At 43.3% G+C, this 13,029-nt stretch overlaps 1 protein-coding gene across 9 annotated transcripts in view; it reads right to left on the reverse strand.

The window, feature by feature from the left end:
* The window catches only part of PLPP1 (phospholipid phosphatase 1), a 100,802-nt gene that overhangs the window by 8,047 nt on the left and 79,726 nt on the right, over positions 1 to 13,029 (reverse strand). For 3 of the 9 annotated variants that reach the window (XM_035014430.1, XM_035014434.1, XM_035014435.1), the window contains one exon: positions 4,694 to 4,751. In XM_035014430.1, the coding sequence (XP_034870321.1) occupies positions 4,694 to 4,751 (58 nt within the window). Of the gene's footprint in view, positions 1 to 3,040; positions 4,752 to 13,029 lie in introns of those variants that run through there. The other 6 variants (XM_035014432.1, XM_035014436.1, XM_035014429.1 and 3 more) reach the window with 4 other exon arrangements.

The raw sequence follows: 13,029 nt of genomic DNA on the forward strand, positions 1-13,029 counted from the left end.
GGCGCCTGGGTGGCTCAGTCAGTTAAGCGTCTGCCTTTGGCTCAGGTCATGATCCCAGGGTCCTGGGATCGAGCCCCACATCGGGCTCCCTGCCCAGCAGGAAAGCCTGCTTCTCCCTCTCCCACTCTCCCTGCTTGTGTTCCCTCTCTCACTGTGTCTCTCTGTCAAATAAATAAACAAACAAAGAATTTAAAATAAAATCAAATCTGATTGCTGACAAAAATATTTTGTGAGGCTGGTTTATTTTTATTTTGCCTTTCCTTGATCCTGTAACACTTAACTACAAAATGCTGTTGTCTCACAGAGTTAATAATCTATTCTTAAAATAAGGGTTTTTTCCCCCATTTTAAAGTTGAGTTGGGGTCAGCTTGCAAGCTAAGAATGGTTTTCACATTTTAAAGGACTATTTTTTTAAAAAAAGAACATGCAGGGCGCCTAGGTGGCTCAGTTGTTGAGCGTCTGCCTTCAGCTCAGGTCGTGATCCCAGGGTCCTGGGATCGAGTCCCGCATCGGGCTCCCTGCTCTGCGGGGAGCCTGCTTCTCCCTCTCCCTCTGCCACTCCCCCTGCTTGTGTTCCCTCTCTAGCTGTGTCTCTCTCTGTCAAATAAATAAATAAAATCTTTAAAAAAAAAAAAACATGCATGCAACAGAGACTGTATTGTGGCCTACAAAGCCTATGATCTGACCTCTTACTGAAATCATCTGCCACCTCCTGAACTAGACCAACAGTTGCATGTTCAACACAAAGAAATATTCCTTGCTGTATGTATTTTGAAAAACAGCCTCTAAGACTGAGCCAGGCAATACATTATTCTACCTCCACTTCATGACAGATCTGGCCAGGAGAACACCCTAAGGCTGACCTCTGTTTAGTGTTTACTCTAGGCTTCAATTTCACCATCTTTAGGATTTACAGAGCTTCTAAATTTAAATGTAGAATCCCACGTTACAATTAGACAGGATTCCTATAGTTCCTGGGCTGTTCACTTGCCCAATGCCCGGCATTAAGTCACACTTTGGAAACCATCTTCCTGAAATATCACCAATCGTAGGTACTACAGGGTGAGTGTGGGGGAAGGACTGTACAAATCTTGAGAGAAGTGGGTGGTATCAAAGAGCACTATCCCAACGGGAGGGGGCAAGACCCAGATACATCCTGTGGCAGGGGAGGGGGTGTAGCTGAAGCACAGACACTAAGGTGCTTGGGCCCCCACTGTCGCAATTAATCCAGGAATTTCGTAACAGACAGAAACACAATCTGAGATTTCAGGCTCCACAGTACAGTGCTGGGAAACGTGTTTCCTTCAGTATCTATTCCAATACATTCCATATATATATGTACTGAAAAAAGAACGGTCTCACAACATGCTTCCTTTCCCGGACAGTGAAGTAAGTTTGGATTCTTTGGCACTTGGCCCAGTTCAGTGGGCAGACCCAGCTATGTGCAAAGAAGCCCTGCCGTATGCTCCCGCCAGCCGAGGTGGTATCCATGGGTGCTGACTGCCCTGCCACTGTCAAGTGCAGGGCTGGGCTGCCTGCCAGAGGAGAACAATGGTCAGGATATTTTCTTTTTTAAAGTTAATTTCTGGGTGTCAGGAATTCTTGGCGGAAGTTTCAGCTATCAAAAACTGTCCTCCAAATTTAAATGACTGTACATCTCCACCCAAATCTGGGACTGACCCATGATGCCAAGATGCCTAGGGAAACAAGATGAGTCACTGCCTAAGGAAATGGCAGAGGACGTGGGGCTGGTTAAATGTTGTATATAAATGTGAGAGCTGGAAAGCAGGGAGACATCTGTGTGTTCAGGGGCTGAAATAAAAGCTGGGGCCTACATCCACATCAAGTAAATATTTCCACCCCTCAGAGTCCCTGAAATGCAGTGCATGGTTGCTCTGACCAGCTTTCCTCTCCAGAAAGGCCTTGGTCTATGACAAATCTATTTATCTGAACTTTTCATTATAACTTTACCTCTACGAGCTCATACTGACCGCAGTTACCAAAGTACAATCAAGATCATTTTCCCTCTGCTTAGATCCTTAACTTACCTCCTCATACACTCCCGGGTGTCCACAGAGCAGGCTTACCACTGAGGCCCTCTATCTATTAATCTCATCCTCTATACAGTAGTTTCACATATTTTACAAAAGAGCCCTCAGTGAAAGTTTATATTTGACTGAATGTACAGATATTTTGAGAAGGGTCAAAGGAGCAAACATGAACTGTAAACTACAGGATATGGAAATATGATATGTCTGAGAACATTCTTTACAATTAAAAACAGTTGGGGGGCGCCTGGGTGGCTCAGTCAGTTAAGCGTCTGCCTTGGGCTCGGGTCATGGTCCCAGGGTCCTGGGATTGAGCCCTGCGTTGGACTCCCCACTCAGCGGGGAGCCTGCTTCTCCCTCTCCCGCTGCCACTCCCCCTGCTTGTGTTCTCTGTCAAATCAATAAATAAAATCTTTAGAAAAAAAAAAAAGTTGGTAAAAGTCACGTGTCATCACCTAAACTTTAAAATAACTGGACTAGGGTTCAGATCAAGGGGTCTATCAGCAAAGCAAGGGAACCTGATGAGCAAGAGACCACTAGAGAGCTGACAGACCGCAACAGCCTTCCAAGGCCCCTATTTCCCCAACTTTATAAAAGGGTGGCAACCATCCCTCTTCTCCTACGTCATGAGGATTATCAAGAGTCAACAATTAAAGTAGTCTAAATGCAAATCATCAATATCAACCTCAGGGTTCTTGAGTCTCTCTCCTTAAGGACTTAAAGACACTGACACACAGGTGAGGGACGACAAAGCACAGAAGCCGCAATGGCGAGGTCTGGCTGGGGGCAGATAAAACACAGTGCAAACACTGAAAAGCCGTCAACGCGGTCACAGACTTCTACTTTGGGAAGATTCCTCAGGATACTAACGGCTCTAGCCTTCATCTCCCCCAGTCCCCATGCCCCATTTATTTTATTTTTTATTTTTTAAATTTTTAAAATTTTATTAACATACAATGTATGATTTGTTTCAGGGGTACAGGTCTGTGACTCGTCAGTCTTACACAATTCACAGCGCTCACCACAACACATACGCTCCCCCCATGCCCTATTTGAAAAGAAAAATATATGGTGGCTCCCTTTAGAAAGAATGCTAACTTTTCCTAATAAGATAAATGAACAGAGGATATTGGAATAGTATTTCTTGTTCCTCCCTTCAAATAAATCACATTCCCCATGGCACATTTTCAGAAACATTTGGGTGTGTATTTTAAAAAGGAAGCCAAGCCCCAAATTCTGCTAAATTGGTACCGTTGCTTCCTCGCAAAATTAAATTAACCTAAGACAAAAGACTTATATTTCCAAAAATGGTGAAGAAGCCAAAAATTAGCTCAATTATAATGGTTTTGAAATTGTGGGTTTGAATTTTGCATAGCACACGCATCTGTAATTTTTACATTCTTCTGACTTCTCAAACTTGGGTTTTTCAAGTGAAAGCAGGATTCTGGTAAGAATTGATATTAAAATGTCTCCAAATGAGACCAAATTAACTCCCAGCAGTCTACTCTTAATATTACATATCCTGGACTTATAATGTAAGCATTAAATACTCAAGAGCACTTACTGTGACCAAGGAAAGGGGGGGGGGGAAAAAGAGCAAATGGCAAATTCACACACAACACAACCATATAAAAATCCACTCACAAAATTAAGATTAAAATTGTAGCTGATCATTTAGGGTAGAGAGCTCTTCTCGCTCTCTTCTTTTCCAACAAATTTTGTTAATTTTATAGAGAAAGAGAGACACGCAGAGATAGGAGAGTGAGAACATTATAAAAAGTAAGTCCACTGAGCTGACCTTTAAAGACTCCTGGGTATGCCCTAAAGCCTGGTCTTCCTTAAGTGACTCTGGATGAACACTCATCTCCAGAGCTGGAACCGTGGGCGCAAATACCTCTACCTCTTCACTGTCCACTGTGTATGGCGCAAGGGCCAACCGGCACGCTGCTGTCGGGGTTAGCAGTTAGAAGTGCACCTGCCAACTGGACAGATGCTAAGTCCCGAAGCAGCGACCTTTCTGGTCCCGCGGAAAGCCGTCAATCAAGTGCTTCAGAAAGTGGAAGGAAAACAAAACCTACTCAAGGAGCAGCAAGAGCTGGCTTCACATCCACGAATCACAGCTCCACCCCTAAGGCCAGCAGCACCCCCGGAGGAAAGGGGCCGCTTGAGCTCCTAAGGCCCAGGGCTCCCAGTTAGGGTCAGGCCGTCGCCCAGCAGTGGCCACCCCGGCCCGGTTCTCCAGAGCAGGGACCCGCGGTGCTGACACACAGGCTGTTGGTACGTCGCAGAAAACCCGTCCCGAAGCGAGGGCGCACGTCACCGGCCTCCGAGCGCCAGGCTGGCAGCTTGCTGGTCAGGTTCCTACCCTGGCAGGAAACCGCTAGTGCCCGGGGGAGGGCCCCCCACTGCCCGGAAGGTGCCCACGTCGCCGCCCGCTCCGCAAGGGGGCCTGCACGCCGGGCCGGGCCTCCCCCGCAGCGGAGCGGGCGGCGGCAGAAGCACGGGCGCCCCTTCTGAGCCGCAGAAGCCGAGCTCACGAGGATGCCGGAGGTGGCCGCCCGGGGGGGGGACACTGAGGCTGAACACGTGAGCTGCACGGCTGCACGCAGCACCTCACCCCCCGGAAACGGACGCTGAGTACTTACTGCCACGAACAGCATGCAGTACATGGAGAACGAAGAGTGGCCCGAGTAAAAAGACAATCTAGAAGAGAAAGAAGACAAAGGTCACTTTTCTTTTCTAGAGGCGGACAATCGCCTTGATGTCCTAAATCTTACTGCCTCGGAGCAGACCCTCTCCGCCCTCACCTTGACGAAGTACAGGAGTGGGGAAGGGGTGCCTATGACTGAGGCTTCCCGCAGGGAACAAACGTGCCACGGCCATTTCTTGAAGTAATGCTCGGCAAGCCACAACCCACCGGTATATAAATGGTCGGACTTCATGACGCGCGAACTTAAAGGACCAGGATTTCAGTTTTATTTTCTGCCCGCAAGGCTTGCCCCGGAGTGCTAGTAATACCCCCTTTAGAACACTCAGAAGTCAACTACTTCTTCAAAAAGAAAATCGACTTTAAAAAGTTAGAAGTGGTATTTTAGCCTTTTAAACGGGCACACATCCTGCCTTAGATTTCCCACCAGATGAAAGGGTTTTTGTTTGACATTTCTTTTAAAACTGCACTGAGAGTCCGTACCAGATGAATCCACACTTTTCAGTATTATATTCTATCAACATGTGAGTATCATCTTCCCACCCAAAATGACAGAATGCTTGCAAAACTTAATTTTATGGCCCCTTCTGGAAAAGGGAGAAGCTTACTAACATCCATGATCTGGGTTCTGCTTACAGAGTGCTGGCCGTCGGAGCAGAAAAGGCAAGAACATTCGATCCAGTAATAGTAACTCCATGCAAAGGATGCATCAAGCAAATAATGAGAATGCTTCTCCTGCCCATGAATATGAACAAAACTCAGAAGGGCAGGCTTCTAAGTATTTTACTTATTACCCCCTGCTTGATTCAAAAGGAATTTGGTTACCTGGATTCAGAGAGGTGAAATTAAAACACAGATCAGAAAGTCATCTGTGGGGCGCCTGGGTGGCTCAGTCGGTTAAGCGGGTTCCCTGCTCAGTGGGGAGCCTGCTTCTCCCTCTGACCCTCCCCCCTCTCATGCTCTCTCTCTCTCTCATCCTCTCTCTCTGTCTCATCCTCTCTCTCTCAAAAAAAAAAAAAAAGAATAGATAAGAACAGGGGCACCTGGGTGGCTCAGTCGGTTAAGCGACTGCCTTCGGCTCAGGTCATGATCCTGGAGTCCCGGGATCGAGTCCCGCATCGGGCTCCCTGCTCGGCAAGGGGTCTGCTTCTCCCTCTGACCCTCCCCTCTCTCATGCTCTCTGTCTCATTCTCTCTCTCAAATAAATAAATAAAATCTTAAAAAAAAAAAAAAAGAAAGAAAAAGAAAGTCATCTGTGTATGTTTGGCAACTGAGAGGAGGTGGGAGTGGAGATTTTTTTAAGCATTGTACCGATGATGATCTAGCAAGAATTAGGAGTCTTTTTCATAATCAGATACATCTCTAAGAAAATGAATATTCTCACGTCTAGTACCAGCTAGGAATTACATCATTGAACTTGATAATTACTGTGGATTTAATCTATGTAAAACAAGAAAAAGAAATCACTTTTAGCCTCACCAACTGTTTGGCTGTGGAGAACAGATCGGTACAAGTCCTTCCTTTAAATTAGATAATTAGAGCAGAGTTCTACACATTTTTATGTTTCAGCAAGTTATACTGAAGAACCTACAAGTTAATAAAAGCCAATTTCAAGAACTGTCGAATACCATCAAGCCCACATGACCACGATCAAGGAAATGTTCTCAAAGCCGAGCAAGTTCAAAGTCTCACCGAGACTTCGTCTTCAGACTAGTCACTGTACATTGTGCGACAAAACTGTAAATTCCAAACCTACCCAACAGTCTTACACAGTCTGATTCAGTCACAGGCTGATTTCACTAGGTAAAAACAAAATGGTTTCGGTTTTGTATTCCAAATACATAAAGAGGTATTCTATTCAGTATAGAATCAGCCAAATAACCTCTGACTTCAAACAGGGATTAAAACACATAAAGGGAGAACTCTATCTGACCTCACTCTTTAAGTCTCTAAGTCTGATCACAGTAAGTGATCAAACAAATCATGCTAATATGGACTTTTACCACTATTAAAACAGAATAAAACACCAAAATACAACTTCATGTTATTTTCATATTCCATACACATATCTTTATTGGAATCTCTACGAGATACAGCTCTTTATTATGTCTGAAACTCACAAATGAACAAATAATTGTATGAGTAGTTTGATAAAAATCCCAAAAGTAGGAGTGCCTGGCTGGCTCAGTCGGTGGAGCATGTGACTTGATCGAGGGGTTATAAATTCAAGCCCCACGTTGGGTGTAGAGATTACTTAAATTCTTTAAAACACAGTAATAGTAAAAGTAAAATACAATCCCAAAGGTAGTCAAAATGCAGATTGTTTTCATCACAGTAACCTCACTGAAGTACTTACGATTTTGGCCCTGGGCTCAGAATGTCACCCCGTTCTTAGATTTCAACCCAATCCTAGACCACCACCTCACTTCAGAAGAGGCCCTCTCATGACTGTAGATAAACAATTTGCAGCAGCTTCCCATCAAAGCTTAGGAAAGTCTTTCCAGAAAGAATATTTACAGAGATCAAATATATTCCGAAATGCAGCTATTTCACTAACTCAGGCATGACCTATGACACTGAGCAATAGGCGAGTCTGACAATGTAACCCACTGTGCACAGCATTCTTCTCCAAGTGGTAGATTTAAGATTTTTGTTTTATTTGCCAGCCAGGACCTCCCCTTCTCCTGGGAGAGCTACTCGGCCTGCACCCTAATGTCACAGCCTTCACCCCGCCCCCGCCAGTGCCCATGCGTTCCCACTCCTCAATCCATCATTCTTCCATCTCCGTTTTCCAACATCTACATTCAGCCTTACAAACTGCAAAGACAGCCAAATCTAACCTTTATCAGTCATCAGAAGAAAGCAACTCACAAAGTCTTTCTTAATTTTTTTTTTTTTTTTTTAATTTATTTGACACAGAGAGACCCAGTGAGAGAGGGAACACAAGCAGGGGGAGTGGGAGAGGGAGAAGCAGGCTTTCTGCTGAGCAGGGAGCCCGATGCGGGGCTCGATCCCAGGACCCTGGGATCATGACCTGAGCGGAAGGCAGATGCTTAACGACTGAGCCACCCAGGCGCCCCGTCTTTCTTAATTTTTTAAATGGCATTTACTAAGTATTTGGGGGCTCGTGGTGAGGTTAAATCACAACCTCCTAAAAATCTCACTGCTCTTGCCCTGCCCTCTGATTTTCTTTCCTCCTCCCCACTCCCCAGAGTTAAAAGGCACAAAACAGTTACCCCTTTAGCTATTCTTTTAGTTTGAAATATCTACTTTGCATTCATTCTTGAATGATGGTTTTCCTGAATATAGAATTGTAGGTTAATCCTTTTTTTTCTCATCACTTTGAGGGTATCATTTGACTATCTTCTGGCTTCTACATTTGCTATTAAAATAGAAGCCATTTGTCTGCCATTCCTTTCTAGGTTACCTGTCCCTTCTCTGTAATTACCCTCCCCCTCCTCCACCAAGGTCTGCAATGTTCTCCAGTCTCACGATCATGTATCTAGTAGGCATGTCTCTTTATTTATCTGATTTAGTATTCGTTGGCTTCCCATTTATATACTTCACCAATTTTGAACAGGTCTCAGCCATCACAACTTTGACTGTTATGTATCCTCCATCCTACTCTCTTTTTCTGAGATTCAGATTCAACATGTTTAACATTTTCATCCTTATCTATCTCTTAACCTTTCTTTTGTACTTTAAATCTTTGTCTACCTTCCATTTCAGCTCTCACTTTCAGTGTCTAAAGTCCTTTATCAGTCTATTTTTTTTTAATTTAAATTACTACGTATGTATCATTTATAAAAGATCTCTTTGGTCCTTTTTCCAATCTATGGTTAATTTTGATCCTGTTCATCCTTCATTATATTCTCGGTCTCTATTTCTACACAGTAGATATACTGATTTTTATATTCTATATGGTAACTCTACTATCTGCAATCTGTGAGACCTTATGTAGTTTGTTGTTATCTCCTAACTCTCACTTAGGGTAGCTTGTTTCTATGTATGTTCATTCGCAGGAGAATATGAACTCATGTCCTTGACACTCTATCTGTGGGTAATCTTAGAGGTCTTGGTTTAAAAAGAGTTCTTCCAGCAAAGATGTGTGTTCTCTCCTGCTGGGTTCACTACCAATCCACTTTTAAAAATTTTAAAAATAAATGAATAAAAGAAAAGCCTGTCTGTTTATGGGAAACTCATATGAAAAGGAGGAATCTAAAAAGGAGAAGTTGATAACTCGGGAGATAAAGGAAAGTAAAACTGGGTGTGCCTTGAAAATCAGATGACTGGGGAATAAAGGTTCTACACCCTGAGCAGTGGAACTCTGTGTCTCTGACAGATGAGCAGAGGTCAGGGAGTGACAAAGGTTACTGACAGAAGGGTAAAACAGACAAAACACTAATCAGGAGAAGAGAGGTCACAGGTTTCCTACAGCATGAGGGAAAAACTGATTATTTGGTGCAGAAAGACTCCAAATCACCAACATGGCATTATCGAAGAGTTAAAAAGTAAACAAAGGGCAATTGGTAGATTACACAAGGGACTTAACTCTGAGGCATTCCTATGCTGGCAACTAGTAAACACCCTACCTCCTACCGCCCCCACCTCCTTTTAAAAACACACTGAACAAGGAAAACTACCTTGCTAAAAGGTAAAAGATTTCAGAGTGAGTCAGAAGGAAGACAAAGTTCTAAATCGCTTTCTAAGGTGTTTTTTTAAGGGGCAGGAATGCTAGCCAGAGGCAAGACTGCCAGATCTCTACTTTTAGCCCTCTCCCAAAAAGACAACATGAAAGCCAAGAAAGCCTACTCAATCTGGCCAGTCCACTCCACTTCCTACCCTGATGCAGATCATGAAATCACCATTAACTCTTTACCAGCGGGGTCAGGAACGACGAGGCTCAAGACATCAGTCCAAGTCTGTACGATTATACATAAGATACGTTCATCAGAAAAATTCAGAAGGTACAGCAAATCAAGAGAAAAATTGCTGGTAAACTTCCAACCTCCCTGAGATCCATCTTAATTCATCTTGCATCCCTAACACCCACCACCATTTAATCGAGCATACAGGAGGTGCTCAATACATTTTTTAAGCTCAAACAGAATCTAATGTCTTAATGATAAATGAATTTTTATGTAGTTATCCCAGAAAATGTAAAATTCTTACACTTTTCATATTTTCAATGTCACAAACAAATGCACCTCTGCTCCTTCCCCCCCCCCACCCCCCACTCCCCTGACACCGCACCAACAATAGGGTATCACTTCAGTGGCTCCACAAGAAGTAGACCTTTAACTATCCTGTGTTTTGACAGCTATAAATAATGTATAAAATAAAACTAAGGATGTATGTTACCTTTGCATAATAATGTTAGCATATAATTAAATGCTAAACTTAGCTAAGCCTATGCCAATAATCACAGCAAGCCACATAAGTTATCTGATTTTAACATCTTACCTCTGATGTGTTTTCCCCTTACAGTGGTTACAAATTCTGACTTTATCATCACAGTTCAGGAGAATTATAAAGTCCAGTCTAATACCCCTGCTCTTTTCACCCTTCTGTAAGAAACTGTGAGCAGTATCAATGTGTGTCAGCTTAAACCCGCACTACCTAAGGCCTCTTCCCAATACATGTGGCAAGCATTTCAATAATGTGTGTAAAATGTCCAGAAACCTTTTTTACATTATGATCAAAGGCAGTCAGATTAGTGGAACAAATGATATCCATAATGATAAAGGAACAGATACACTCTGTTGTAAATAAAAAACAAAGTTTTAGAAGTATTCTCACGGGCACCTGGCTGGCCCAGCAGGTGGGGTGCGACTCTTGATCTCAGGGTTGTGAGTATGAAACACACAAAGAAACACACAAAGACAGATTTCAATGATCTCTGAATAAGGAACCAACACAATCCATACATCAGGTTTTACTTTTCACAAATTCAACGCACATTCTACCTCTCAAGAAAAATATTTATTTTCTAATTAAACGAAAATACTGAATGCATGCTGTTCACATTTATTCTGAACAGAAACCCCAGGCTTTACACCACTCGATTATATATTTTTTTAAGATTTTATTTATTTATTTGAGAGAGAGAGAAAGAAAGCCCAAGTAAGGGGGAGAGGCAGAGGGAGCAGCAGGCTCCCTGATGAGCAGGGAGCCCAATGTGGGCCTCGATCCCAGCACCCTGGGATCATGACCTGAGCCAAAGGCACACACCCAACTGAGTGAGCCACCCAGGGGCCCACCCCTCCATCCATTATATTTTTATCTGGAAAAAGTACTAATGTATCTACGCAACTTTTTTTTTTTCATATTTCAGAGCTGGCAATGGGGAATTCAAGAGTTCTAAGGTGAAGGTACAAAGCATCAATACGAAATAATCAGCTGATGACGTGTTCATGTGATTTAGTAGCCTATTAACATTTAATGCACAGCACTGCTGTGGGATGGCATGATATGCCGAATGTCTAAACTTAGAGTGTAATTAGTTGGGGCTGGGGTGGGGGAAGGTTGGTTGTTTTTAAAATAAATTATGATATACATATATTTACCAATAGATAGTGGCAGGAAGTCACTGAAAGTAAAGAAAGGATCTTGTCTTTGCAAGTGTGCACCTCGACCAAAATAAAGCCACATGTCAACTCATTCTGCATTCAGGAAAGACAATCAGGCACCACGTCAAATCTCAAGGGAGAAAAAAATCTTTTGCTTTTATTCCACATTAAAACAAAATTATATGGGGCGCCTGGGTGGCTCAGTTGGTTAAGCGACTGCCTTCGGCTCAGGTCATGATCCTGGAGTCCCGGGATCGAGTCCCGCATCGGGCTCCCTGCTCGGCAGGGAGTCTGCTTCTCCCTCTGACCCTCTTCCCTCTCATGCTCTGTTTCTCATTCTCTCGGTCTCAAATAAATAAATAAAATCTTAAAAAAAAAAAAAACAAAATTATATGGAACGTATAAATGCAACACAGGCTAAATCAAAAGTATGCGTAAGAATGTGTACAGCTATTTAGGTATTACATGGGGCAACTTCGCTTTTATTTCTAAACAAAGAAGTTTCTTCAGCCTTAAATGCCCCAGATTGTCTTAGAAATAACAAACAAGTGGCCAACAAAACCCTGAAAGTGACACTGCTTCTACTGAAGCTAAATCTAGTAAAACATTGCCTGTACCCCCTCAGCCTCCAGCCCAGCTGCCTGCCTGTGCTACTGCTCGCTGAGCCCTGACACACACCCCATCCTAACTCACACATTCGAACCATACTCTTCCTCCAAAATGCCTCCTCTCCTAGAAGCAGTATTAACACCCTCTGGTTTCAGGGTTTCATCCTCACTCCTTCAAGGCATGTATCTGTCACACACACAGTCTCCCAACATGTCTCACCCCTGGTGCAGTGAGCACCATGTACACTTTGGGAGGCACTCCCACCGCGACTAGGACTTAACAGCAATAGATAGTAGTTGAATTTCATAACTTCATGGATAGGCTGAAGCTGTGATTCTCACGTTTTGCCAGGTACTTAATCCCACAGCTAGTCAGTCTAATTATAATGGGTTTTCACTAGTATAGAAGGCACTCCCTCAAAACTCAGTTTTATTTACCTGCATAGGGGTTGCATTAAAAAAAGACAAAAGGAAAATTATTTCTCACATTCAACCAAACATATCACAATTAATTATCTAAATAATACAAAGCTGCCGTAGTCCAAAAGAAGTAACTTTATATTGAATATCTGATTTATACAGCCAAAGACCAATCGCTCAGAACTGATCAGAAACGCTGAGTCTATCCTTAAGCAAATGTAATTTAAATAAAAGCCAGAAAAAATAAAAAAGTAAATTTCTTAGAGAAGACAAAAGTTTCTATATTGTAGTATCACAAACAGAGCAGCTCTTAGCGAGCTGTCTTGCTCAACTATAGACCCCAACAGTTAAAACCAGAAACAGGCAAGACTGCTTAACTGATGCTCCAATGAAAACCCATTGTGCTTATTTCTTATCAAACTTTCTCGAGGCATTGACAAAGACATTTTGCGAAGACCTGAACATCCCAACTGCCAGACCAGAAAAGCCCGGATAGCAATGGAATGCCTAGACGACCACATCCCACATGTCCCCTTCCCTGCCCGTGATCGTGGGCTGAACACATAGTGACTCCCACCCATGATCACGCACTCCCGCCTGCTCTCTTGCATGTACTCCACCCCAACCTCTCCCTGTAACACAGTAGGTGTCCATCTTGCTGGTGGAGAAGTCAGTGG

This window comes from Mirounga leonina, unplaced genomic scaffold (genome assembly GCF_011800145.1).
Source record: "Mirounga leonina isolate KUSES-001 unplaced genomic scaffold, KU_Mleo_1.0 Mir_168, whole genome shotgun sequence".
NCBI lineage: Eukaryota > Metazoa > Chordata > Mammalia > Carnivora > Phocidae > Mirounga > Mirounga leonina.